Source organism: Lissotriton vulgaris, chromosome 1_1 (assembly GCF_964263255.1).
Source record: "Lissotriton vulgaris chromosome 1_1, aLisVul1.2, whole genome shotgun sequence".
Classification (NCBI taxonomy): Eukaryota; Metazoa; Chordata; class Amphibia; order Caudata; family Salamandridae; genus Lissotriton; species Lissotriton vulgaris.
Genome location: NC_141685.1, coordinates 434,012,718 through 434,039,347, shown reverse-complemented (window position 1 = coordinate 434,039,347; position 26,630 = coordinate 434,012,718). Strand labels below are relative to the sequence as shown.

Genomic DNA, 26,630 nt, shown 5'->3' with positions numbered 1-26,630 from the left:
TAAGCCTAGCTAGCTTAAGCGTATGCATCCTCTCCTTTGGTCTGTACTCCAGCTCTCCTGGGGACAATCCCTTGGAAGAAACACTGCTACCCGCCCCTGAAGGTGCTCTCCCCCCAGTTGGGCCCACTAGTCCCACAAGCGGCCCATCTAAATTCTCTGCCTCCTTTGCTGGCTCCTCAGGATGCTCACCGGCATTCCTAGATTCTACCCAGGCCCTCAGAGCTTTTTGGTATTCCTCTTTCCTGGTGAGGCCTTTCATAGAGATTTTACATTTTTTTGCACAAAGCTTTGAGATGAGGCACAGCGTAGGTATCAATTCTCTCTTCTTCCATTACAATGTCTACTGATACTATGGATGCTGACTTGCTCAAGGTAGCAAAAAGACTGGCAGTTTTCAAGAATCAAAAATAGAAAAGAAGTTCCAAGGAAGAATTTCGCTCTCAAAGTATGTGGTTGCGTTTTGGTCTGCACTCACTAATAGTGTACACCAATCAATGTATTTGAATCACAAATGCAAGTCCAAATCCTCACCGCTGACCACCAATGTTAGATTTGGGGGTATCTAGTTGGCATAGGTGGGTACCTGTGAGAAATAGGGACCCTTGGGTCTAGTCAGGGTAAGGGGCTACCCTCCTAAAATAATCCCTGCTCACCCCCTTGGTAGCTTGGCACAAGAAGGCAGACGTATCTCAGAGGCAGTGTGTAAAGCATTTCTGAACACATACAGTAATACAGTGACAACACTACAGATGGACACCACACAGGTTGTATTATAAAAGTAGATATTTTTATATAGACTTAACACAAGACCAAACGACAAAAATCCACAATACTGTACTCAAAAATAGTCTCTAAAAGGTTATAAAATAGCTTAGTTCTCTCAAGTTGTAAATGCGACGCTTTACTCTCAATGTACCTTAAATGCGTAACACAAGGAAAACAAAAGGCTCGCAGGGAATTTGATGGGTCGGTTCCTTACACGCAAGGAAGTGGATGCGTCGGTTCCTTACTGCTGCGCAGGGGAGTTGATGCTCGCTTCCTTACTGTGTGAGGAGTTGATGCGTTGGTTTCTTGCTGCTCTCTGGTGCAATGAGACAAGATGGCACCTCGATTCGATACTCTTCTCTGGTGCGATGCGACAAAATGGTGTCTCGGTTGCGATGAGACAACGTTGGTGTGATGCGTGCACGCCCGACGGCCGTGCGGCGACTCGATGATCTTTGGAGCCGCGACAGGCCCTGTGAAGCGCTTCTCCGGTGATGTGACAAAGTCATCTGTGGCAGCGTCCCGCTTCTCCAGCGATGCACTGCGCTTCGGTGATGCGATGATGTCAGCGCAGCGGCGGATCGCTTCCTCGGCGATGCGATGACAGCGGCTGCGGCGGTGACACGCTTCTCCTTGTTGCGTCGCGCTTCTAGCTCCCAGCGACACGCAGTCTCTCAGAAGGCCCAGCACATTAGCACGCACTTCAATTCCCAGCATGGGAATTTAGGAGGAGCTGGTTGGTGAAGTCTTTTATCGATGAGGCTTCAGGCCGGAGGCAAGCTCTTCTTCAAGCCCTTGGAGATTCTTCTTCAAGTTGATAGAAAGCACACTCAGTCCTTTTCTCCTCTCTTTGGCAATGAAGCAACCAGTGCAGGCCAACCCCCAAACACACAGCACAGGTGTAGTCTCCTCCTTTAGCTTCCTGTTTCTTCTCCTCAGCAAAGGTTTGTCTTGATTCTCAGAAGTGGTCTAAAGTTCTTGGGTCTGGGTCCCAAAATGTATACCACTTTTCTTTTTGTTCTCTGAAGGCAGAGAGACCTTTGTCTAGTCCAAACCAGTTCTTGTCAGTCCTGGAGCACTTTGTTGACAAGACTCCTGCTTTCCTTTCAGTGTGTAGGCCAGGGACATCAGACACATCACAGGAGGTGGAGCCAGCATTGTGAAGGGAAGGCCCAGCCCTATTCAGGTCCCAGGTACAACTCCTCCCTTCCATCTGCATGCAGATCTCTCTATTCAGCCCTGTGCTGACTAACCCTCTCTCCTGGAATCCCCCAGCCACTGTCACTCAAACTCCAGACAAGGAATACACAACCTAGCAGAGGCAGGCCTGGATAGTTAGGCAAGGAAATACCTACTTTCTAAAAGTGGTATTTTCAAACACAGAATGTTAAAACCAACTTCACTAAAAGATGTATTTTATCATTCTGAGTTCAGGCATACTAAACTCAAATTTCTACCTAGTTCCCGGAGTCATTATAAGACGTAATAATCTAACTGTCCATTCTGGCCTATGGGGAATAGGTAGCCTTGCAATAGTGAAACACGGAAATGGCTGTAATTCACTATTAGGACATGCCACACACATCAGGGCATGTCCTACCTTTTACCTACAATGCACCCTGCCCTTGAACCTGCCTTAGGGGTGACTAATATCTATTAAAGGGAACATTTAAGGACTGGAAAGTGGGAGCACTCGCCCAGTCAACATGGCAGTACCAGACTGCACACAGGCTCTGCAATGGAAGGCCTGAGATACATTTTAAAAGCTGCTCCAGTGGGGTGCACAATCAGCGCTGCAGCCCACCAGCAGCATTGGAGTTACAAGCCCTGGGCACACGCAGTGCACTACTAGGGTCTGACAAGTAACCCAATCAAGCAAATCATGGAGTCACTAATCCATACATCAATTTACCATAGCGGTACAGTGCCCAAAAGCATCTACAACCAGCAAAAACATAAGAGGCAACAGCAAAAAGTGGAAGGGAGACCCTCACCAATGGTACCAGGTTTAACAGGGACAAGAACGGCGGCCCGGCCCCACCAAGCAGGAGTCAGCAAGAACAGGGTGAAGGGAAGACTAGGATACCCCAAGTTCATCCAAGGTACAAGGGACATCCGCCAGAATACCCCAGAGGGACAGACAGCGCCAGAGGAGTACCAAGGAAGACAAGAACCACCCCAAACTCCAAGGAGAAGAGGTAGAAACAGAGGCAGAGCCCGCTGCAGGAGAACCAAACACAGCGAAGGGGACAGCTGAACAGGCATCAGCCTCCAGGCAGCGGACAAGGCAGGAGCGGCTCAACATCCAAGAAGCGCAGTCATGAGACAAAAGACACAGCCGCGCAAAGCTCCAGCAGGACAAGAGGCAGGAGCACAAGGGTACATGCCAAGCCCCACGGCGGTGGACCATAATGAGCAGGCGTGCGCAGCCGGCAAATACCATGAAGCAGTGCGCCCAGAACAAGCCAAACGCAAGACTAAGGCAGAGGACAGGGAACTCCAGAACAACCTCCAAAGGAGGACTGTTCCAGAGACACAAACCGACCCATGAAAAGAAGTGGGACCAGCCAGAAGAGAAAGAGGAGAATTATGTAGACGGACCTAAGCTGTCAACCAGAACAAAGGAAAAAACAAGGAGAATCCTAGCCCCCCGGGAACACCAGACAGAGGACCAGACCGACACGCCGAATAAGAAGGCGGAAGCACCACAACACGAAGCCGTAGACAGCATGCCAAAGCAGGTCTAGCAATGTAGCGGGTACTGAGAATGACAGAAACCTGGAGCAGCACATGTTGTGCTAAGACAAAGATAAAAGAGACACCACACCAGGGGTATACAGCGATGCCAGGAAAGGCGCGGAACCCGAAAAAGGGTGTCCACGCCCTCCCAGCTTAGGACACAGCTATAGAATAGCTACAAGTACCCCACTTAGGGTATGGCACGTCCTAAAGAAAACATGGGAACACCTCTTAGGGAAGTAATCCGGCAGCACAGGACAAGAACATAAAGGACCTACGGGTAGTACCACAGACGGCTTACCTTACCAATCAGCCAAAAAATACACAGATGGCCCAACCTGAGGACCTATAGGGTTTACCAACAGCAAAAAAACACAAAAGCCAAAGGGGCTGTACCAGCAGCCAACAGTACAGAGGGGCCAACCTAAGGACCCCGAAGGCACGTCAAACCACACAGAACACACAGACGGGCCAACCGAAACACTAGACCCAAGAAAAAAGGTGGAATAACGCCTCCCATAAAGCACTGGAGGACCTACAAGCCAAGCTTACAGAGGGGGAGGAGGACAGAGCCCCACATGGAGCCGCTGAATGGCGGAGTCTGCGTGGGTATTAAACAAAAGAACCCCATCAGAAGGCAGGTCAACCTGATGCTCTCTAATATTCTTTGGAAAAACGTCATCCTGCAACCAAGCATGGCGGTGGAGAGCCACAGAACTCGCCATAGCGTGGCCGAGAGCATCAGAAACATCCAAGGTCGAATGGAGAATAAACATGCCCAACTCCCGGCCATCCAACACATGGTGCCACAGATCAGCGCGGACACCTTCGTGGGAGGCGCGAGACAGAAGGGACTCCACTGATTCCCACAAGCTGGAGGTAGCCCTGGCCAGTACACAAAGCGTGTAGAGCGCTTGCAAAGCAGCACTAGAGGAAGCGAAGATGTTACTCCCTCATGAATCCAACCATAGAGCTTCCAGTGACGGAGAAAACAACACCAAAGGCAAGGAAGGAAAAGCAGTCTGCAGAAGAGGGTCCTGAGTAGAAGGGTGGCAAGAAAGGCAGACTAAGTCGTGCGGAGCAAGACAGTGGCGGTGCAGTAGCGGCTGAGGCACTGGATCACCCGTGGCTGGATGCACCCAGGCGGGGCATCCTGTCTCCGGGGAACAGAAAACAAGAAGATGACAAACCTCCGGAGAGGAGGGGACGTCTGGAGACAAGTTAATGACCCGACGCCAGCACGGAGCCGTAGAGTCCGCCAAAGGCACTGGTGCGACGTCGACCGGCGCCCGATCGGGCACCAGGGGCACCAAGTCGACCTCCACCACCACTTGCGTCCTAGGAGAATGGGGCGGAGTCGGAACTGGGGCTGCTAAAGAATGGTGCCGAAAAGATCTCCGATGAGGCAGCCGCCTGCATAGAGGGCCGAGAGGGAGCCGGGGAGGCACCCCCGCCCCTAGCCACCACCCGCTGTGCCACCAGGGCCAACAGCCATCGGCGCCTGAACGGCGTTGGCTCAGCCTACGGCAAGGCAGCCACCTGCCCAGAGGCCAGAGGGGGACTCGAGTACGAACTGTGAGTCCCGGCGACCTCCTGCGACACCACAAGGACCCCCTGGGGGTTTGCGGCGAGGCAAAGAGACGCTGTGGGTCGAAGAGGGGAACCCTGTATGGCTGCACCTCCATGACGCCACACCCCCAAAACCTGAAGCTGAACTCGTCGGCGCCGGGGTTGAAGCCGCCGGCGACTCCATGGAAGGCCCCAAACGTGGCAAGGGATCTGCAGACGTTTCAGGAAGAGGAGGAGGGGCCAAAGAAGCCTGCAGAGCCGTAGGATAGACCTCCATTTGGGCCCTCGCACCCCCACCCCAGGAAACGGCGGGTAGGGTGGCGACAAGCGAGGCCATATGTCCCGAGGAGAACCTGCACCATCTCCAGAAAGGGGACCAGGCCTCGGGGACAAGCTGTGAGACTTATCTGTGGGTGAGCGATGCCCCTGGGGCCTCGGTGAAGGGCGATGTTGTAGTCGGAATCAGCAGTTTCCAGACCCTTCCGTAGGGGACGGACGCGGTGACGAGACCGATCTGGACAAACGGGCCGAAAGTAGTTTCATCCGGCGCTCCCGCCGGGACTTCGGCTTCAGATGCTGGCAATCATGGTGCTCGCCCAAACTCCACATACAAATAGGATGAGGGTTCGTCACCAACATCTGACGCATACAAGTACACGTCTTGAAGCCCAAAGGCATTCGCACACTGTTCCTCAACACCAAAGCGTGTAAAGAAGGCCTGAAAACAGGTTAGGGACACGATCCAGATTCGCGTTGCACGCAGAATAGAAGGAAACTGACATCAGCCACTGGGGTGGGGCTTATGTGACCTCGCTGACTTCATGCCCGCGGACGATGTCAGGGAGGAGTCACGTGGTACCGCCCCCAGCAGAGATACTGTGGAAAAGAACATTTTTCGGATCCAGTCTTACATCTGAGGATAAGTCTATGTTAAGGAATCTGCGGCTAGTAGTCTCTATCAGATATAAAAGTTAACCTCAATTTAAAAAGAAGAAGGTAGACAGTCTTAAAATACGCTAAGCCCAGTCTACTGAGGACTCTACTACGGAATGGGGAATTGACTCTGATAATGCTAGACCGCACAGCAGAAGTAACAATAGCTTGCCAGAACCTGATGGTGACAGCAGCGTTGAATGAGCATTTCAAGGTGGTAACACCTGACACACGGGTAAGTGTCCCACATCAGTTATACGAAATAAGACTCCAAATGAAAGGGGACATACCCAGAAAAGTGAAAGGTCTGCTGTACAGAATGCACACAGCGCCACACTAATGAATAACATCTAGCTGCACACAAGTGTCTGGGTTCAGCACACAAAGCTGTCACTGCAACTATTTAATTACTAAAGCAGCTTTATTGGTGGTCAGATCTCACTAAACAGACCAAGGGTTTTGTCCTTAAGCCTGTAGCAAATGAAGGGTTCTACCACAGCACGTCCAACGCAAACACGATTACTGATATCAGACAAACCTCGCACGTGTCTATTTGGACCACTGCAGCCCCTTACAATCTGACGGGGCTTACAGGTATATCCTAGTGGCAGTAGAATCATGCTCTAGATTCCCTTGCGTTTGGCCTCAGCGCTCGGTTGACGCCCGAACTGTTATAAAGGATTTGTGAGTTTTCATAAGGTCACATGCAACTGGCAAATTACGCTCTGACCGCGGCCCTGTGTTTAGCTCACAGGCTTAGAAAGAAGCCATGGGAAGTTTGGGTATTGTATTGCGGTACTCCTCTCCGTAGCATCAGAATAGAAATTCGACTGTGGAGAGGAAAAAACGAGACTTAAAGCAATCCTTAAAAGCAAGGGTACTAGGCTTGGATGGCAGCTGGGTCAATCACCTATAGGGGGTCCAGAGGGCACTTAACAACATGGCAAGAAGTACCCTGGGGGGACGTATTCCATTCAAAGTCCTGTTCATGATTAGATTGTGGGTACCTAACCTTGACTGTGGGACACAGTGTTGGATAAAATACCATTTGACATCAATGATCATTTGGCTGTTTTACTGGAACTCAACGAATTCTGGGCATTACAAAGCAACGCCCAAGAAAAAAAGCACCTCCACTACCGGAAAGACCTGCCTGGATCACAAAGATTGGGGACCTGGTAGGGAAAAGATTGAGGACAAAAAATAATTTGGGCCATCTACAGGGGGTCTGTACCTATCCTGGCTGTTGAAGGAACAAGAACACTACTTCTTCTGCCTCTTGCGGGCAAGAAAGAAAAAAGATGTATCTCAATTGATCTGATCAAACCACACTATGTGGCTGATACTGAATAGCAGGCCACTTGGGCTCCTAGGTAGCACTAGATCTCCTCTCGCTACCAAACAGGAAGTTCAAATAGAAAGACTAATAATGTTTGAAGATTCTACTCCACAAATTGAAGGAGGTATGAACCGTAGAATGGAACTTGTACCTGTTGACACTGAACAACTTCCATCAACAAATGACTCACAGATCTCAATTCGGCCTAACATCGACATCTATGTGAATATGTCCCAAACTGAGACATCTGCCAGTTCTACAAAACCTGCTGAGCTACAAAAGATATATCGAACTGCATTTGGCTATTTGATTGATTTTGATACTTTCTCATTGGATCCCAGAGAACACGGTTACCACCACCGCCTGTTTCCCACAAACAACAAATTCGTGATTTCTACCTTTGGCTCAAAAATACTTACCTTGTTACTCCCTGGCTACAGCTCTGGATTGCTATAGGTCTACTGTTCCTAATCTTCTGGATAGGTGTAGTGACTGTCTTTTCCTGCTCATGAATGGACATTATCTCCCAGAATGCTCTGCAGTACAACATGTGAACTTGGTCCTTAAACCGCATGCATCATCACACCATGAACAGCGAGACCTGTCCTTAGTGAACATCACAGCAGTTCCAGTTCCTGAAGGAATAGTTTAGGACAGGGTTTCATTTGATGTATATGGTCCAACAGAACTTTAAAAAATACCACCCATGTTTAAAATGTCATCACCTCCAGTACTTTCTCTGATGATTGGGACTTTGAAACTGTAAATACTATGCTGGCTGATTTATAACAATCTGATTTATTTTCGAGTGATGAATTGTATGATGATACATCTAACTTTGATACCATGTTCTGTTACCAACACTATGGTCACCATTTCTTGCACAAAGCAAGTATGCTACGTAATGTTTTCACTTACCATCAGTGGGAAAATTGCCCAACACCGCCAAAAGTTATTTTAGCTCATTTTCCCAAACGGTTAACTTATTTTTCTGGGTTTAACACATCAGACCAGACCTCTTATTATTATAAGTTTGCACCTACATCTACAAAGAAAAATATGCTCACTAACACAAAACAGATATACTCTGCTTCCTTTATTACCCAGCTGTCTGTATAGGGTTTTGACTTTATAAAGGACACTTATAGACACAAATTCTGTTTGGGGGACTAAAGATCGGCAAGTTCAGGGAACTGAGGCTTTATTTAGAGCATGCCTCACACCATATCAGATTATCTTCCTGAACAACACAGTGCAACAGACTTCCTGTCTTAGGTTAGCCAAGATCAAGGACTGAACATACCTCAGATTCCCTTGTTTACACACTTTGAGGGCTTGCAAAATTACAAACAACACAGTGAGGATACATTAGATACCATATTACAAAATGGATCATGCAATTCATCAGACCCCAGATGGAACGGATGGTTGGTTTGGCCTATCAACACAAATAAGTGTCAGTCAAGATTCAAGGACAACACTAAATTATTTAGTGCCCATCGACCTGACCAGCGCTATGTACAAACAGAACACTCTGGGGTGGTTACATCTTATAGTGTTGGGAAGTTATGCCTAGAGTGGCTTAAAATCTCAATACTGTTCCAGGTGAAACCACACTTGTCCTTACTCTCAGATTACATGGATTTTTTATTAGGTCCCCAAAAGCCACATCAGAAACACTTCCCATGCGCTATTTTCAATCAGGTTTTGAAAATCTCTCAACAGGAAGCTGCTAAGAGACTAAGTAAAATTGATAGGGTTAACCTAGAAAAGGCTTTGGCAGAGGTCGACAATGGTTTGATTCAGGATTTATTCACTGGGCAACATTGTATCTTCTGCAATAGATATAATGGAACAGAATTCCAATAGATATAATGGAACTGAATGTATCTATATTACAACACGGATAATCGCAATTGCAGTCCATTCTATTATTGAGCTGGGTGCTACACTCATTGAGCCCTGGTCACATGCCCTGGCGGTATATCAACAGTATGACTGTTCTCTGCATACATTCCAACAGAAAAACAGATAACAATGGCATGAAGAGATGCAAAATATACAATGCTGCACACTGAAAAATTGGACTAATTACCATTTACCATCGTTGAGTCACCTTCCACAGAATGGTTAATCCATGGCCATATTACACTGCTTGTCACAACCTTCCAGTTACAATACTGTCTACAGTATCACCATTTAGGCAGGTATGAAGCGCTGGGACAGGGATACATACATGAATCTTGGAATTTACCATACAGATTTAGATGCAGGAATGGGGACATTGACGTTTTTCTCAGCGGTTCAGACTGCGAGAGTTACACTTATTAAATAGTCTTATCTTCAGTCTATTGGTATGCTTTTAACTCGAACAGTCTGTTACCATGCATGTGTGTGGCTTTATCCTTCGTGTGGCTTATGCTCTCATAACTAGTGTCATTGAGAGAGAGGACACATATGTCCATACACCTGCCTGACCACATGATAGTGAAAAAACAAGATCTTAAATAAGTTAAGGTTTAAAACTTTCAGTTGCTGTTAGATTCCTTAGAAAATACTCCACATATGAACCCGGTGGTAGGGCTCCCAAATATATACATTAACTTCTAGAAAACTAATATGGACGATTTAGCCTCATGTACAGACTCTAAAGCCAAGGAAAAAGCAAGATCGTTCAAAGATGGCATAACAAGAGATCTGTTGTCTTGAAGTCAAATTTTGGACTGCAACAATATAAAGGCATTAATACAAAGCAAGTAGTTACAAGCCATGGCCAATGGATTGAAGAATGAAGTATGCACACTGTAGTAATGGTACAAAAATCCCCATTACATTTTTTGTATAACTCAAGCGGATGACAGCACTAAGAAACTATTCTAAATTCTAAAATTCAGTTTCAGCTTTAAGTAAGTAAGAAGCTAGCCATAAGTTCTTTCAAAATAAAAAGGATAAAATCAGGAGTTGGGGAGAGTAGCCGTCCCTAGCCCAGGGGGTGTAAGACGCAGATAACAGGCCCAGCAAATCCGGTAGCATGGGAGTGAGAGGAAGTGGTTCCTTTTTAAACTGGGATTGAGAATATTCCTGCCAATGGACCTGAAGTCTGTTATTGTGCAAGCATAAACACCATGCTGAAGACTTTTAGACTAGATTGCAGCCCTTACTAAAATGAATAACCTGTTAATAATGGGGCCTGTACCTCAAACAACAATGCATGAAAAAGCATTCACTGAGCCATGCACATCAGGTATGCTTTTGCTCCATAGTATGTGCCACAATCCTACATAAAATCATGGAGAAAGGTGTTGCACTGCAGGTAAAACAGCATCCAGAAACCAATGGCCTCTTAATTAAAATGCAGGGTTTAGGCCAGTTTGTGGAGCCGTAACACTGTTAACTGATTTGAGTAAACAACTTTATTGGGTGGCAGATCTGATGTCAGTAGCACTGCTAATGCTGCTATAACTGTCTTACCTGTTTTCATAATGCAGAACACAAAAGTTTAAATATAATGTAAAATAGATGGCAGGGGTTCAGATTAAGCAGTCGGTTGGTTTCACATTTTCTTATTTAGGAAGGGTCTTCCAAGTGCAATGTGATGGGTCCCTGGTTAGTGCTTTTAATCAATACCCTTATCAGACAAGATATCCATAGGTTAAAGGATCCATCAAGGATACGTTAAAATAGACAAAGGATAAATAACTATCCATAAACATTAGATTTATTCAGATCTTGACTTGGTAATGTCACGTGAGGAATCAACTGCAAGTTATATGTGTATCACTTGATCCTGCCAACGTGAAAAGTCAAGAAATAGAGCCACATGAATTGACTGAACTTCTGTGCATGGCAGATACTAATTCAATTCATCTGGCTGCTATGGGGTTTGAAGGCAACCAGAGAACCAGAGATAGATTTCAGTTGAAACCACACATATGGTGAATAGTAAGGTTCTGAATACGCTGGATTTTACTGATTTGAAGAAAAAGATAAGCCACAATGGAAAAACCCAAGGAAAAATAATTCAGAAAGGAGATACAGAGCACTGGAAATGAAAAATGAAAAATGAGATACACAACACTGGTGCAATCCTATAAAAGAGAAATAAGAAATTAGGTGAATGGGATCAAGGAGTGGAAAAGTTTTCTAAGACGTTTGGATTAAACAAAACAGGAAGACGTAATGGCATTATTCTGCTGAATAAGAGAAAGGCACATCTAGAATATGAAATTAATATGTTACAGCCATTGCATCTTGGTAAAAGAAGCAAGGCATATGATTTCAGGAGAATGTACATATTTCACAGGAAAATACTTTGAACTATACATCCAATGTACCCGTAGGGTTACCCAGAGACCTCACAATCCCAACAGGTAGTGGTACATATAACTTGCCCATGATTGCATGGTCCTGGGAAAAGTATGCATGGTCTTTTGCATTGGCAACACAATCTAGAATTTCTTTAATATATAAAGGCTAGAGATCCTCTCTAACACAAGTAAAGGCTTCTGGGGAAAAGAATCTGTAAATTATACAAGTTTTAAAAAGAAATAAATACTATGGCTAGGATCTAATTCAGCAATGCAATTTACATTAGGAGCGAAATTGCTCATGGTGCTTACATTAATTCCATCAGATTTTGATCCCTGATCCTGCAATGTTTTCTGAAGATCTTCAATCTGTTGCTGTAGCTCCTCAACACGCCCCATGTTTAACCTGTCAAAAAGTAAGGTATATTGGTTCATTGCTGCAAAAACTGTACTTATTGCCCACTGCATCAGCCAACTGTTTGTTAAAAAGCTTTTGTCTATCAAAAAACAAAACAGCTTGAATGCATTTCCTTATCTATGATGTCTGTATTGCAGCTTGTTTCTAAACTTGTAAAGAACCACTCTTGTTTATCACAGCCCAAACTGAGTTTAAAACTTGACGCAAAGTACTTCCATCAGAGGCTACTACAACAATTGCATGCCTAGTGAAACCCTCCATCACTGTGATACTCCTACTAGATGAGCACTTTGTAACAATCACATTTCCTTCTTAGACAGTGGAAGACAAAACACAATACATTGATTATCAACTAAAGGATCTCTCAAGTGGAATACCAGTAGCTGTCACAGTCCCAAAAAAGTATTAGCTACACATGAAAAGGCACGCTGCCCTGTCTTGAAAATTGAGGGGTACTAGTTGATGTTGCAGGCTGTTTAACCCTACCAGTGCCTACATCAGTGCAACAGCCTCCATTGAAATCCCACATTCCTGTAACATAAGGCAATCAGCAACATGACTACTAAGCATCTACAGTCGGCTTTGCCACCTGCTATGGGCCTTTGTCACTTTTCTAATACGCTCTACAGTAACTGGCCCACACACATATATGGAGCAAGAAACAATCCACCAACAGTGACAGGATTAGTGGGAAATTGAAGCATTGGCGCACCATAGAATGCCACAATAGACAGATGAAAAGACAGGGAAGGGAAGAAAGAAGCAACTGCATGTATAAGGAAAGGATCACCCAAAACTGGCCTACAGAAAGAGGAAACAAAATCGATCACAGAGTCACATTTCTTAAGAGAGGAAATGCTAGGAAAACAGAGAAAATCAAGAGGGAGGGCAGGGAGCTGAAGAGCTGGCTAAACCATGCTAAATCCCCCAAGTCTCTGGATAGGGCACAAAGCAAAATTTAAGAGTTGTTGATCCTGATGAAGGCAATACCAGAGTCTAGCAAGTTTAAACCTCAGTAGCCGATTCAACCACACCAAAGGACTAGCATATCCCATGTTTCAAAGCTGTCAGAAATATGAACATATACATACAACTGAGCAAAAAGCTCACACAAATCTGAATCCACTAAATGTTCAAGGGACCCCTGGAGAAACAGCCAAGTTGGAGAAAATGGTGAAACCCCATAGGTTGCATTTTGATCTAAAATAAAAGACTGGTGGGAGAGTGGACTGAGGTACAAAAGGGACATGGAAGAATGATGGAAGATGAAAGCCTAGGCATCTTTACATCTTCCTCCCAAAAAAAGGATACAGCCTTACTAGATAGGAACCGAAAGGAGACAGAGAGCAGAATGTTTAAGAAGATGAGTGTAATGATGTTTATATTTGGCCAAACTATCAACCTGGCCTGTTGTGGATACAGGTCCCTCGGCTGCACCATTATGCACCTGCAAATGGAAAATCTCACTTTGTAGGCACTAACATTTTAGCCTTCTCTTCCCATGTGTATTTAGCAGACATAATGGTGCCTAACAGAAAAGACATCCTGAGAACTGAGGAGGGGTGAGCAATGTTGCAAATCCCAGAAGCCAAATACAAAGTGGAAAAATAATAATGAGCTCTAATGCATTGGCAATCCTGAACTAGTTTGCAGGACATTTCAGAGAAGAGGCTTAGGGAAGCTATATCCAGATCAATACCCACAAGTGTCCCATCCTTCACATGTTGCAGTGAATCTGCAAACTTGATTACGAAAACAGTCTCACTATTGAACTCCTTAGTCAAGATGCCCAACTCACTTTCGCAATCTAACAAAGATTGAATGCTATCCCACAACAGAAGAATTATGGTGATGGTGACACCACTACCTAACCTTAAGCCACAATTCAAGGAAAGATTATGACTTGCAAACTCTCAATACATATACATAAGACTTCAAAGTAATTTAAAAAATGACGGAAACAATTTTTTTAATTAACAAGGTCAGCACTAAACTGGACGGGTAATAAAGAATTGCTTTTGAGGCGAGTTTCGCTTCCCCTCACTTTCTCCATTTGTGAGACAATAGTCACAAGACTAAAAGCATTTTGCGTTCTGCATGTTTGGTTTGCAATCAACTCCGAGAATATCTTTTTATAAGTCAAATAGCTTTAGACTCTGTCCATCCTCCTATTTCTACTCATGACCCATTTGGAAATAAGAATACATCACAACATTGCAACGTCTCTGCATGTCCGACTTACTCTTTGTCCGGTGAATCACTTTGTAGAGACTGTTCAAAGATTTTAGAATTCCAATCTCGTGCAATATGCTGTTATTCCTATATCTGAGAGGCTCTCACCATATTATGCTATAACTATGTCATCACTCCCCAATTTCAAATGGATCCGAATAGCAGCGTTACTTTTCTTGTTTAATTTGTTATTTAGATGCTCCTAGGACCCTAACATCTAGGTGACAAAAATGTGTTGAATAACCTTGATTTTACCTAATTTCTTTATGATCTTTTAAGAGCCAAAAGGAATGAAAAAGGAAGGAAAGGCTTTCTTTTTACATGTTAAGTCTCGCTTTTTGCCTGATGCTGTGGTTTCTCAACTATCAATGTGCTTTGGGCTATGCTAACCATACTTAAGACAGGTGCTCTTGACACTTAAACAGTACATGTTAGATTATTTACACTTAACATGTCTTAGCTTACTTATAAGTTCCTAGTATATGATACTATGTGTACCTAGGGCCTGTAAGTTAAGTGTCACTTGTGGACTGCAGCAGTGATTGTGCCACCATAAAGTTGACACAGACAAACATGACACAGACTGGCAATGCAGCCTGGAAGGACTGTTCAAACTGCCAACTCGACTTTTCCATTTTAATGAATGGCAAAGCCCAAACATTCCCTTATATCACTTACAAGTCACCCTTAAGGAAGGTCTGTGACGCCCAGCAAGCAGGGTGCTAGGTGTTGCAAGATGGGGATATGTATTTTAATAACCCAGCATCAAAAACACCCTAAAGGCTGTTTCTGCTGTAGCAAAGCTGGTAGCCCCATTCACTAACATGGGAGTTGCTCTACTGTGCCAAATCTGCAATGGGACAACCAAAACTGGTCCTCTTTGGTATTAGAGAAAATGTCAATATAAACTCGATTTTATTCTTGAAGTCAGATTTAATGTAGATCTATCACCAATGGCAACTATTTAGTTACCCCAACCAGCCTGTAGCCTGGCTAGTAAACATTTGCTCTCTCTGAGCTGCTTTTCTGTCTGCTAAGGTGCTAAAGATCCTGCTGGCAAAAAAATACAAAGGGCTGCCAGGGAAGAGTTGCATCTGGTTTCCTGACAGGATGCCCTGTGGAGGGGGTCAACAGAGTGCAGGCTACCAAGAAGTCGCCATCTCTGGTGAGAAAATGTTGCGTACGTCCCTACCCTTTGCAAAGCTAGATACTTTGGCACCTTTGTAGGTAGCAGGGAAACCTCTGTAGAATCGGTTTTCCTAGGGGCACGTAGGCCTTGGCTCGCCACACTCCTCTGGTGGGCTAGTAAGGGTTACACTGCCCAAGAGGGGTTCTGTCATTTTGTTTTAGGGGGAAATTGTGACTTCTGGGACACATGAATGCCCCACTTCCAAGGAAGAGATCATCAGGTGGGAATGGCTACCCGAGGGCACATTATCCCCATTGGCTAACGGTCACGCCCTCCTCTCCGACTCCAATCAAGAGAGATGACACCTAGGACACACCTTCCTGGACACTTAGGTAGATTCGAACTTGTATCTGACCATGGGAAGTTCCCCAAGAGTGAAAGTGCTTCTAGACTCCAAAAGACCCCGGAGACTCTCCTAAATGCTAGTGGTCCTCGGTACCTGTCAGAACCACAGCTCTACAACAGGTTCACAGGACTGACCTGCACATGAGGGAACCATCCTCTGCTGACCAAAGTGCACCATGGTCGACGTAGTCCTGACACCTGACGAGAATCAGAAAGTTTGCCCAACTGGCACCAATCCACAGGAGCAGCTACAGACGAGTATTTCCTCTTTTTAGATCACCAAAGCATCTGCAGCCCCAGAGACCCAATTGGGACTGGTCACCAGCTGGACCCCGTCAAAGACACTGAGGGACATACCAGGAACCCTTTGCACAATAAGAACCACAAGATTGGGTACCGGAGGTATTGTCTGGCATCATTAGCAATGACAGTACCAAACCTCACTGGTCTTGCTCCCCAGCGCAGCATCCAGATCATTGTGGCACCAAAGGATCAAAAAACATACAGGACTTGGTCCTAAATCAGTATTTCAACCCACGTAACTGATTGAGGTCAATTGGTCCGGTTCCCCTAACTGGGGTACACATTTTGATTTGGCCCAAAAGAGCACCTGGTGGCCGCACTGTGCAGGGTACCATTTTTTCTCCAAGGACGACACGACTCTGTGTGACCAGATACCCCGCATCTTTATGTGCATCCCAAAACAATTCTGCAACTCATGAAGCATCGGTTACCCTTTTAAAGCTTAAGGTATCTAAAAATTCATAAAAATATAATCTATCATTATACATTAAATTGGTGTCATCCTTTTATTGTGTTGTCTCCTTTAATTACTTGTGGTGTTGTGTAATGCTTTACACGCATTCCTCTGAGTAAGCCGGGTTGCGTCAGTGCCACAGCTACCCCAGGACTGAGCAGGGTGACAAAGATTAATCTTACTTGGTCTATCAAGGGTGGAGTGACGATGTAATAGGGTGTTTCCACCATAAAATAACCCACTCTGCTGCAAACCCCATTTGTGGACTGCACTCTGGAGCTTGCAACATGCTATTAAGGACAGTCTAAGTGTGCTAGCATCTACTATGCAGATACATTTTCCAACTGATTTGAATAGAGTAACGGAAATGAAGGCACCAACGTAAATTTTTAAGCAACTGTCACCTGAATCTGACCTCAAAAACATTACACAAACATTAATCAGCTCTTAATAGGAATGCCAAACACCCGCTGATGTGACCAAGGAAGCCAATATGGCGGCTGTTAGAGAGAGTACTTGCAGGCTGAAGCTCCGCATAGCCATTCTTTCATTGGTCCATCCTCCTCTTCTGTTGCCCATCTAGGAGGGGAAGGGTGCCAGAGGTATTCATAAGACAGAAATCCCCCCACCCACCCAATTTAAGTCCTGCTACCTCTCTATCACATACAGCAGCCCAATGTGGATCTGGCCCTCAAGGGTTGGCTAGGACCGGTTGCAAATATCTGAAAATACACACATTGGTGAGATACTCTGCACCCTGTTGCCGATCATCCCGGATAGAGGTAATGGCCCCCTCTGGAGGGCTGCTGGACCTGAACTCTGAAAGGGAACCAAAGGAAACCCATGCGACTGGCCCTGCCGGTGTGGTCTAATTGACTTGTTGGTACCTCCACAGCTTCACTGACTCATCAGCAGATCCACACTGCTCTGCCTTGGAACAGCGCTCTGGCCCTCTCCTGGTACATGCTGCTCTCCTGATGGGCCCCGGTGCTGATGTGTGCGCTTCCTCCACCTAAAGGCCCCGGGGGACAGAGGCCGAGTACTGCCAGCGCCTCATGGCCTGTGCGACTAGCAAGGTGGCCTGGACTTGAGATGTCCAGCTGCGGGCTACCCTGAAGATTTCTACCCCATCCAAGAGTGCTCAAAGCATTTCATGGGCACTACAGATGCCACCAGAAGCCTTACTAGGGTTCGGAAAGGCTGTTCCACCGGACTATCATGCCCACCTGCCTTGCGACAGCACTTGGTCACCAGCCTAGAGTGCACAATCTAGATCTTAGCCCTTACGCACAACCTGCACCTCCTCAGCTTGGAGAGCATTGTGGGGATATCAAGTGTCTATGGGGGAGGCAAGACAGGAGATTGGTGTGGCTGGGCCTCGTGGCCTGAATGATTTGAATACCGGCCTCAGCCCAAGTGTACACGCTTACAACCCAGCTATAGAGTCCCCTCCCCATAAGGACAGATCTGGAGAATCTTGGGAAGTGTGGGCCTGGAGACGATCCACCCGCCAACAAAGAGTGGCTGGTAACTGCTGATACCTGTCAAGCCCTGAGGGGGACCTTCCCACACTTTCAGACACCTTGCTCTGGAGTGATGTAGCCAACCTGCAGGGGTGGGTTGGCCACATTGAAATAGTTGAGGGGCCCGGCCTGGGTCCACTAGCATCTCCCCAGCGTCCTGAAGTATCCCACTTGGACTAAACTATAGCGCTTGCAATTGTGAAGTGCATGCAGAGTCCCCAGCCGCTATGCCAGCTGGACAGCCTCTCACGGGCCGGGGGTGCCCTACCAGGACTCTGGCTCTCCTCACTTTGTCTGCCTGTAGGTTAGCCCCTACACGGGAAACTTGCTACGTGCCCCCAAAGTGCAGGAGGTGATCTGCTCCATGAGTGACGTCTGCCTCTGGAAAGGTTGCTAGGAGGAGGCTCCTACACTATGTCAATTGTTGCCATTGCGGTCTGCTAGGGGGCTTCCCAAGAGGATGGAGTCTGCAGTGGAAAATCGTGAAGAAGCTGTGAACATATTCAGAACTTCCACAATTTAACCAGATGGCTCGTGCTGCCACTGCCTTCTTGTTATCAACTTGACAGCGGCCGCTAGCAAGAAGGTCCCGGTACTACAGCGGACTGCTGCCGACGGTCTACGATGAATCCTCTGTTTACTTCAGCAGACCTGATCATGAGCCATAACTAGAAATCCATGGTGGGCGTCCACCTCTCGAAGACAAATGAGGTGCCTTTCCCCTCTAGTGCACCCCCTGCAAACCTGACAAGATGGACACACTTTTGACAGAAATTGAAACCACAAGGTCATTACTTGAAACAAAAATGGAAGCTGTTGCTCTGGACATGAACATTCTCTGTAAAGATTACAGAAAACTCTCGGACCAGGTGAATCAATCTAAAAAGTTTCTTGAAGAATTACAGCCCCAACATATTAGCAGCAACAAATATGGGATCTCACAGAGGGTACCTGTACCCTGAAGGCAGAGCAAAGGATGTAGAGGCACAGCACAATATAAGACTTGTTGGTCTGCCAGAGGGGCTGAAGGGCTAATCCTTGACAGACTACCTTGAAACCTGCCTTAAGGGATTCTTTGCCCCATCAGACCTGTCCTCTATCTTTTCACTTGAGAGGGCCTTCTGTGTCCTGGCCCGCTGCCCCTCTCTGGGATCTCAACTGCGTCCTGTGTTAGCAAAGCTTTTAAATTACAAAGATCCTGAAAACTCACAGACAAATTAGATGCATTGAGATCAACAACTACTGACTTTTAATCTTCCGAGACTATATTCTGGTGGTACAATATAGACTACTGATAACAGCATTACCAAAGGTTCGTGTTCTTTTGATAGAGACAAAAGCAGTACTTACTTGGAGGTCCTGTAGCACAGAGCAGGCAAATTATCCCTCTCTGGGAACCCGACTGTACAGACAATAGTGCTTCAAGATCATATGGAGGGATGCTTACGTAGCTGCCTGGAAAATGTCCACCAATGCAGTGGTAGTAGCTTGGGCCCTGGTAGAATGAGCATGTAGTCCTTCCAGAGGCGACTTTTGGGGCCAATGAATAGCAGATCTTAATGCAATGCCTGATCAAGCCTTGCCTTTTTTGCCCAGGAGAATCCCGCCCCGGAGAATCCCACCAGGAGATGCTCGTCCACCCGATGTTCTTTGGTAGGATCTGTGTAAAAGGCAGTGCTCTCTTGTGGCATGGGGATGTTCTAACTAACGTGGAACGGTATCACAACTTTAGGGAAAAAAGATGCCCCTGTCCGCAATACGAGCTTGTCTGGAAAGAAGGTGGTGTATGGCGAGATGACACTGAGTCCTTAAAGCTCACTCACATGCTGCGCCATTGTAATGGCTACAAGCAAAACTGTCTTGAGAGTGAGGAGCCGCAAGTAGCAGCTATGAAATGGCTTGCTGGGAGTAGACATCAGAAATGTAAGGGCCAAATAAAGGTCCCAATGTGGCAAGGCAAAGGAAGAAAACAAATGTAACCCTTTTAAAAACACATAACAATTGGAGACTTAAACACTAAAGGCTATCCCAGCAACCGCAAAAAAAATGAAAGAGCTGAAAGGTACCCTCTAACTGTATCCAGAGCAAAGTATTGCTGGGATAAGGCCAAAACAAATAAAATGTCGGATAATTTAGACTGAACGGGGTCTTTGTGCAGAGTACTGCACCAAGCCACACATTTGTCCCAATAACAGGCATATACAGTTTCTGTGGTCAGCTGCCTGGCCGCCAAGATCACATCAACCACCTCCAGAGGACGGTTGAATGTGGTGAGCGGTCGCCGCTCAATCTTAGGAGTTCTGGATACAATAGTATCCATGCACAATGGAAGCCACCAGGATGACTTGGGCACAGTCAGTCCTGAGCTTTTTGAGAGCTCAGGGCATGAGAGGTATCAGCGGAAAAGCATACAGAATTTCAGAGTTCCATTAGAAGCGGACATTGTGTGCTTTCGGTGGAGGCAAAGAAATCGAGCCTCAGTTCTCCAGATTCACGGACGATACCTTGTGCCACCTCCGGGTATACCTGCCACTCGTGATCTACTAGGCGTCGATGGCTGAGTTCAACTGACCTGGCATTTAAAGAGCCTGCTAGGTGTTTCACCACCAGAAAAATCTTTAGTGGTCCTGCCATTAATGGATACACAGGGTTCTTAAGCCCACAGTACCCTGTTTGTTGCAGTACCCCATGGGGTGGGGTTATCCGCGAGCACCTGAACCACCCTCTCCTTGATGGATGGTAGGAAGCCTCTCAACGTCAAGCTCCAGAGGGCTGATATGGAGCCTGGACTCCACCGGAGACCCGAGGTCTATCATCTCCGTCTCTCCCAGATAGCCATCACAACCCAGAAGAGATGTGTTCGTCACCGCTGTCAGCTCTGGGTGGAAAAAGGAGAGGGGGCGGCTGCTGATAAAATAATCACCTCTGAAGATCTTTTGCAGTTTCCTTTGAATTTGGAAGGTGGTAGGAGAAGTCCCCTTGACGTTGGGCTCACTGAGACTTCAGATCCCACTGCAGTGCCTGCCTATACAATGTGGGTTGCTCAACTAGCAGAATGCAGGAAGCCATCAGTCCTAGCAGCCTCAGAGCTGGCCTCACTAAAAATTCAGAACCGAGGCTGAACAATTGGGATTATAGCCTGAATGTTATGGACTCTCTTGCCGAGGAAAAGGCACAAAACCGAACACTGACCAGAATGTCACAAAGTTAGGGAACCTCATACATGACAGGAGGTTCGCCGTTGTCTGGAGGTGGTTGACAGCTGCTTACGGCGAGCTCAAGTTCAATAGCCAGTCACTGAGGTTGGGGAGAATTAGCATCCTTGACCTCTGAAAGTCTGCTGCTACCAGTGCCAAAGTGAAAATGCTCCTGTCCCACCATGAATGGTATTATAGAGATAGAAGGATGACCAATTTTGGTGGTATTGGCGCTTCACAACTTATAGGCTCTTATTACTCTTCACACCACTGGGTGTATCTGTAGTTGGGTGCCTAGGCATGGGTTGTCATCCTTATCCCCAAGTAATCCTTAGATTAGGTATATAAATGTACAAAGCCTGTCACACCAACAAGAATTATTAATAAAAGGTTTTCAACAATATTTCAGTTTCACAAATACAGTACAAATCCGATAGAGATTCAACTTCGTTTAATCTTTAGAGGTTTTCCTCCAGTCCAGCCAACACGTGTTTCGTCGATTGGGATGGAACCCACGACTTCATCAGGGCTGAATGGTAGGTAGTGCCCATGGGACTACAGGATGGGTATATGGAAATCGGTGGCCTGCAGGTCCAACACCACCAGTCTCCAGGGTCAAGAGCCAATAAGACCTGGGCCAGAGAGAGAATTTTGAATTTCTCTTTCCGGAGGAAGGCATTGAGAGGGCGCGGGTCTAAAATATCAGAAAGGCCTCCGTTCTTCTGGGTCACCAGAAAGTAGCAGGAATAACAACTACATCCTACTTTTGGCATAGGCCCCCTCTCAATAGACCCTTTGGCCAAAACGGCTGCACTTCCTGCCGCAAAATGGAGAGATGGTCCTCTGTCAATCACTGGGGGGGGGGGGGACAGTGGAAGTTGTGGCAGAAAGAGAATGACAGGTAGGACATATCCTCGATGAACAATTTGTACAATGTTATGGCCTGTCAACCGAGCAAGAATTGTCCGATATTGCCTCCCCCTGAGTGGCTGTGCTCCACTATGGACATGCAAAATGTTTTGGCAGGTGGGGCTGCACCGCAAGTGGACTGGGACATCTGGTGACCTTCAGCGCTAGGGAGATGGGCACTACAGTCTCAACAATGAAACTGCTGGGTGCCTTGTGGGCGTTGGTTTGGTTGAGTTAATGGGGAACCTCTGTTAAAACTGTGAAATGAGCAGTAGGGTTGATGTGGCTGGCAAGGTGGGTGAGATGAGGTCAGGAAGCATGCAACGGCCTTGCTCTCCTTTAAATGCTCGAAATCGGGGACTGCCTTGTTCTCAAACATGCGAGTCGTATTGAACAGCATGTCCACGACGGACGACTGACTACTGCCCGAAAAAGCGTGGACTGCAGCAAAGCGTGGAGGCAAATTGAGACACTGGTACCAATGGCATGCCCAATGGAATTGGTGGTGTCCTATACACAATAAATTGCAAACTTGTCTGTGTAACAAACAACCAGTATGGTCTGGGCGAGATCTTCAAATACACCGGGGAACAGTTGAACTACCAAATCCTAAAGGGTGTGGGAATAGAGACCCCAGCGGGCAGATGGTAAGTACTGATTGAAGAGCCAGGCTGCTAGACGAAAAGGCTCTTTTTACCAAACATCTCCATCTGTTTGGACTCCTTGTAGGGGGAGTAGCTGGAAACATATTGGGGTTAGTCTTGCTTGTAGGCACCTGTGCCACAATTGCACAAAGCTTTCAGTGGAAGGGAGCTGATATAAAAATGCTGGATCATCCATGGCCTGGCAGTGCGGTTGTGCAATCTGGCTGTTTACTGGGAGCCCAAGCAAGTGTTGACCCATGCCCCTAGCAAAGTATCTGTAGGGACCTCATTAAAAGGTAAGAGGGGCTTAGTGGATGCTTGGCCCGGCTGTAGAACTTTTGCAAGAACACTAGTCTTGATCTCCAAGTTGGGGAGCCGAAGGTCAAGGACTTCCATCACTCTGCACATAACAACCATGGCATGAGAAGAATTATCAGTAAACAAAAACAAGAGGACTAGGGGAGATTTTGAGACCTGTGGGTGTTCACTCCCAACTCATATATCTTTTACACTAAGAAATGCCAGGGTCTATAAGAAGTTAGGAAACCCTAACTGAACAATAGTATTCCTTTTATAAGGCAAATTTCCTCCCCCACCAGAGATGTCATGCTTGATCATTGGGATTCTATTCTCACCTTGACAGCAGATCACGGTGTGGGCTACTACTCCCTCTCTAAGAGGGAGGAGCTTTTCAAGTGTTTTAAGAAAATGAGAGAAGCCCTATAGAAAAATTAATGGTGGTGAGGCTTGAAAAGTGTCCATTTTGTAAACAAAAAAAGTGATTAAAGCAACTCTAGGGCAGGCGTACAACTTTATTCTTGCGTGTCCGGATCAGGATTAAAATGATTGATCCTTCAGAAGAGGTGTATTCATCAGGACCTAGACGTATCGCTCCTGCTCAAATAATATACTCATAAAGGAAAACATACCAAACTGAATTAAGTGGTCCACAATATGTTTAAAAAGGAGATCGACTGCATTATGACCTGCAGGAAGATATAATGACAGGTAGGTTATTCTAATAGTGTTAGTAGCACTTACTAAATGAGTGCCACCAACTGCCCAAAAGCCCATGTCGCTGCCTGACAGATGTCATGGACTGGGACAACCTGAGTCAATGCCGTAGTCTCGGCCTGTCCCCTGGTGGAATGGTCTCTTAATCCCTCAGGGGCAGTTTCTTTGCCAAGGCATAACAGATTTTGATGCAATGAACGTCCCAGCGAAAGATGGTCCTTTTCTGCACCGCCCTTCCTTGGGTCCAGTCGGTGGAGGCGCTCCTCTTCCTTAGAGGGATGCTGGGGAGGAAAGAAAGTGGACAAAATGATGAATTGACCCAGATGGAATGGGGTCAAGACCTTTGGCAAAAAGGAAGCTCTGGTGCGAAGCACCACCTTGTCTGGAAAGGAGATAAGGTAAGGAGGAAAGAAAGTTCACACCTGCAATTCACTCACCCTCCAAGCAGATGTGACTGCCACCAAGAAGGCTGTTTTGATGGACAATTGTATGGACAATTGTGCAAAGGCTAAAAAGGAGCACACATTAGATAGGTAAGGACCAAATTAAGGTCCCATTGTGGCATAACAAATGGCATAGGTGAAAATAAGTGAGTCAGCCCTTTGAGAAATGTATTAACAATTGGAGACTTGAAAAGAGATGGCTGGTCTGGCAGCCGCAAAAAAGCAGACAGAACAAAAAAGTAACCCTTGAGAATTCCCAAAGCAGAGCCCTGCTGGGCAAGGGTTAGAATGAATTAAAAGACAGTAGCAAGAGAAGCAGAAAGAGGGTCAATAGACCTTTCTGTACAGTATAACACAAATGTCTGCCAACGGCAGGCATATACAGTCTTAGTGGAGGGTTACAGACTTCGGGAGGAAGGTCAAAAACTATCAACTGTCTCCGCTCAATCTCCACGTGTGGAGGCGCAGAGTTAACAGGTTTTGGTGAAGAACCCCCCCTGCTGCTGTGACAGAAGATCGTGCAGTACCGCTGACACTGTGCATTCTCTTCGGAGGTGAACATATCTAACCAAGGTTCTCCCCACTGCTGAAAGAGACCATGCGCCACCACCGAATGGAGGCGCCACTCGTGATACCCTAGGCCTCGACGGCTGTATATATCTGCCCTGGCATTCAGAAAATGTGGCAGGTGTTGAACCAACAGGGTTATGTCTTGCTGTTCCAGCCATGTCCGGAGACAAAAAGCATCTCAACAAAGGGCCCTCAACCCCACGCTGTCCCGTTTGTTGCAGTACCACATGGTGGTGGTGTTGTCTGTGAACACCTGCACCAACTTCCCCTTGACAGAGGGAAGCAATGCTTTCAATGCCAACCAAATTGCTCGGAGCTATAATAAATTTATGTGGAGCCCCGGCTCCGCTGGAGTCCAGTGTCCCCTGATCTCCACCCTCCCGATTCCAGAAGTGACGCATCTGTCATGACTGTGTGATCTGGTTGGGGAAGGGAGAGGGGTCTGCTGTTGACCCAATCGCAGTTGCAGATCTTTTGCAGTTCCTTCTGAGATCTGAACCACTTCAGTGAGATTACCTATATGCTGTGCCCATAGGAACTTCAAGTCGCACTGCAGATCCTGCATACACCATCTGGCGTGTCTCACCAACAGGATGCAGGAGGCCATGAGGCCCAACAGCCTCAGAGTCAGTCTCATGAAATCCAGGTTAGAGGCTGAAATATCGGAATGATAGCATGAATATCCCGGACTCGCTGCTCTGGAGGATAAGCCTGAAACTGTAGTTTCCAGAACAGCTCAGATGTACGGGAGAATCTGAGAAGGAATCAGGTGTGACTTTGGCACGTTTATAGTGAACCCCAGCAAGTAGTAGTCTGAAGATGGAACCCCACTGTCTTGGGCAAGGACGCCTTCAACAACCAGTCGTCAGAGTAGGTGAAGACTGACACCCCTAACCTACGCAGATGTGCTGTGACCCCTGCCATCACCTTGGTGAACACCAGAGGGGCACTGGTAAGGCCATAGGGGAGCACAGTAACCTGAAAGTGCTCGTGGCCTACCTTGAACCGCAGGTATCGCCTGTAGCCCTGCAGGATGGGAATGTGGAAATACGCGTCCTGTAGGTCCATTGCTACCATACAGTCTTCCTGGTCTAGGGCAGAGTAAGCATTTTGAATTTCTCCTTTTTGATGAAGAGCTTGACGGTCCAATAATCTAAAATGGGCCGCAGCCTCTTATTCTTCTTCGGAATTAGAAAGTCGCAGGAATAACAGCCACTGCCTACTTCTGAAACCGCGACCCTTTCTGTAGCTCACTTGGCCAAGAGAGCTGTAACCTCCTCTTGGAGCAACTTTAAATGATCCTCCGTCAGCCGTTCATGATTAGGCAGAATAAGAGGAAGAAAGGAAAGGAAAGGCAGAGAATAGCCCTCCTTGACAATCTGCAAGACCCACTTGTTCGATGTTATGGATCTCCAGTGGGGGAGATGATGTTGAATCCTCCCACCAACTGGTGTAGTGTGGTCCTGCAAAAACAGCCTGGGAGTGCTTGGATGCTGCAGCTGCTAGGGGCAGTGTGGCCGACAAATTCTGGCCTCCATTCCGAGCTTGGAATGCACCGTGTTCACGTCCTTGCACAGCTTGGGCAGTCTGTGCGGGACGGTGGTGAGGATAGGGTTGACGTGGCTGGAAACCCATTCCGTTGCCACGAAAGGGGCAAAAGGAAGACTGGCCATGGGAGGTAGAGGAGAGACCAAAGGATCTGGCTGTAGCTAGAGAGTCCTTGAACCTGACCAGGGA

General features: G+C 46.7%; 1 protein-coding gene across 1 annotated transcript in view; it reads right to left on the bottom strand.

Annotated features, from left to right (window-relative positions):
• The window catches only part of HOOK1 (hook microtubule tethering protein 1), a 905,468-nt gene that overhangs the window by 193,313 nt on the left and 685,525 nt on the right, over positions 1 to 26,630 (bottom strand). Inside the window, exon 16 of the mRNA XM_086953035.1 lies at positions 11,965 to 12,058. Coding sequence (XP_086809161.1) covers positions 11,965 to 12,058 — 94 coding nt within the window. The remainder of the gene's footprint in view (positions 1 to 11,964; positions 12,059 to 26,630) is intronic.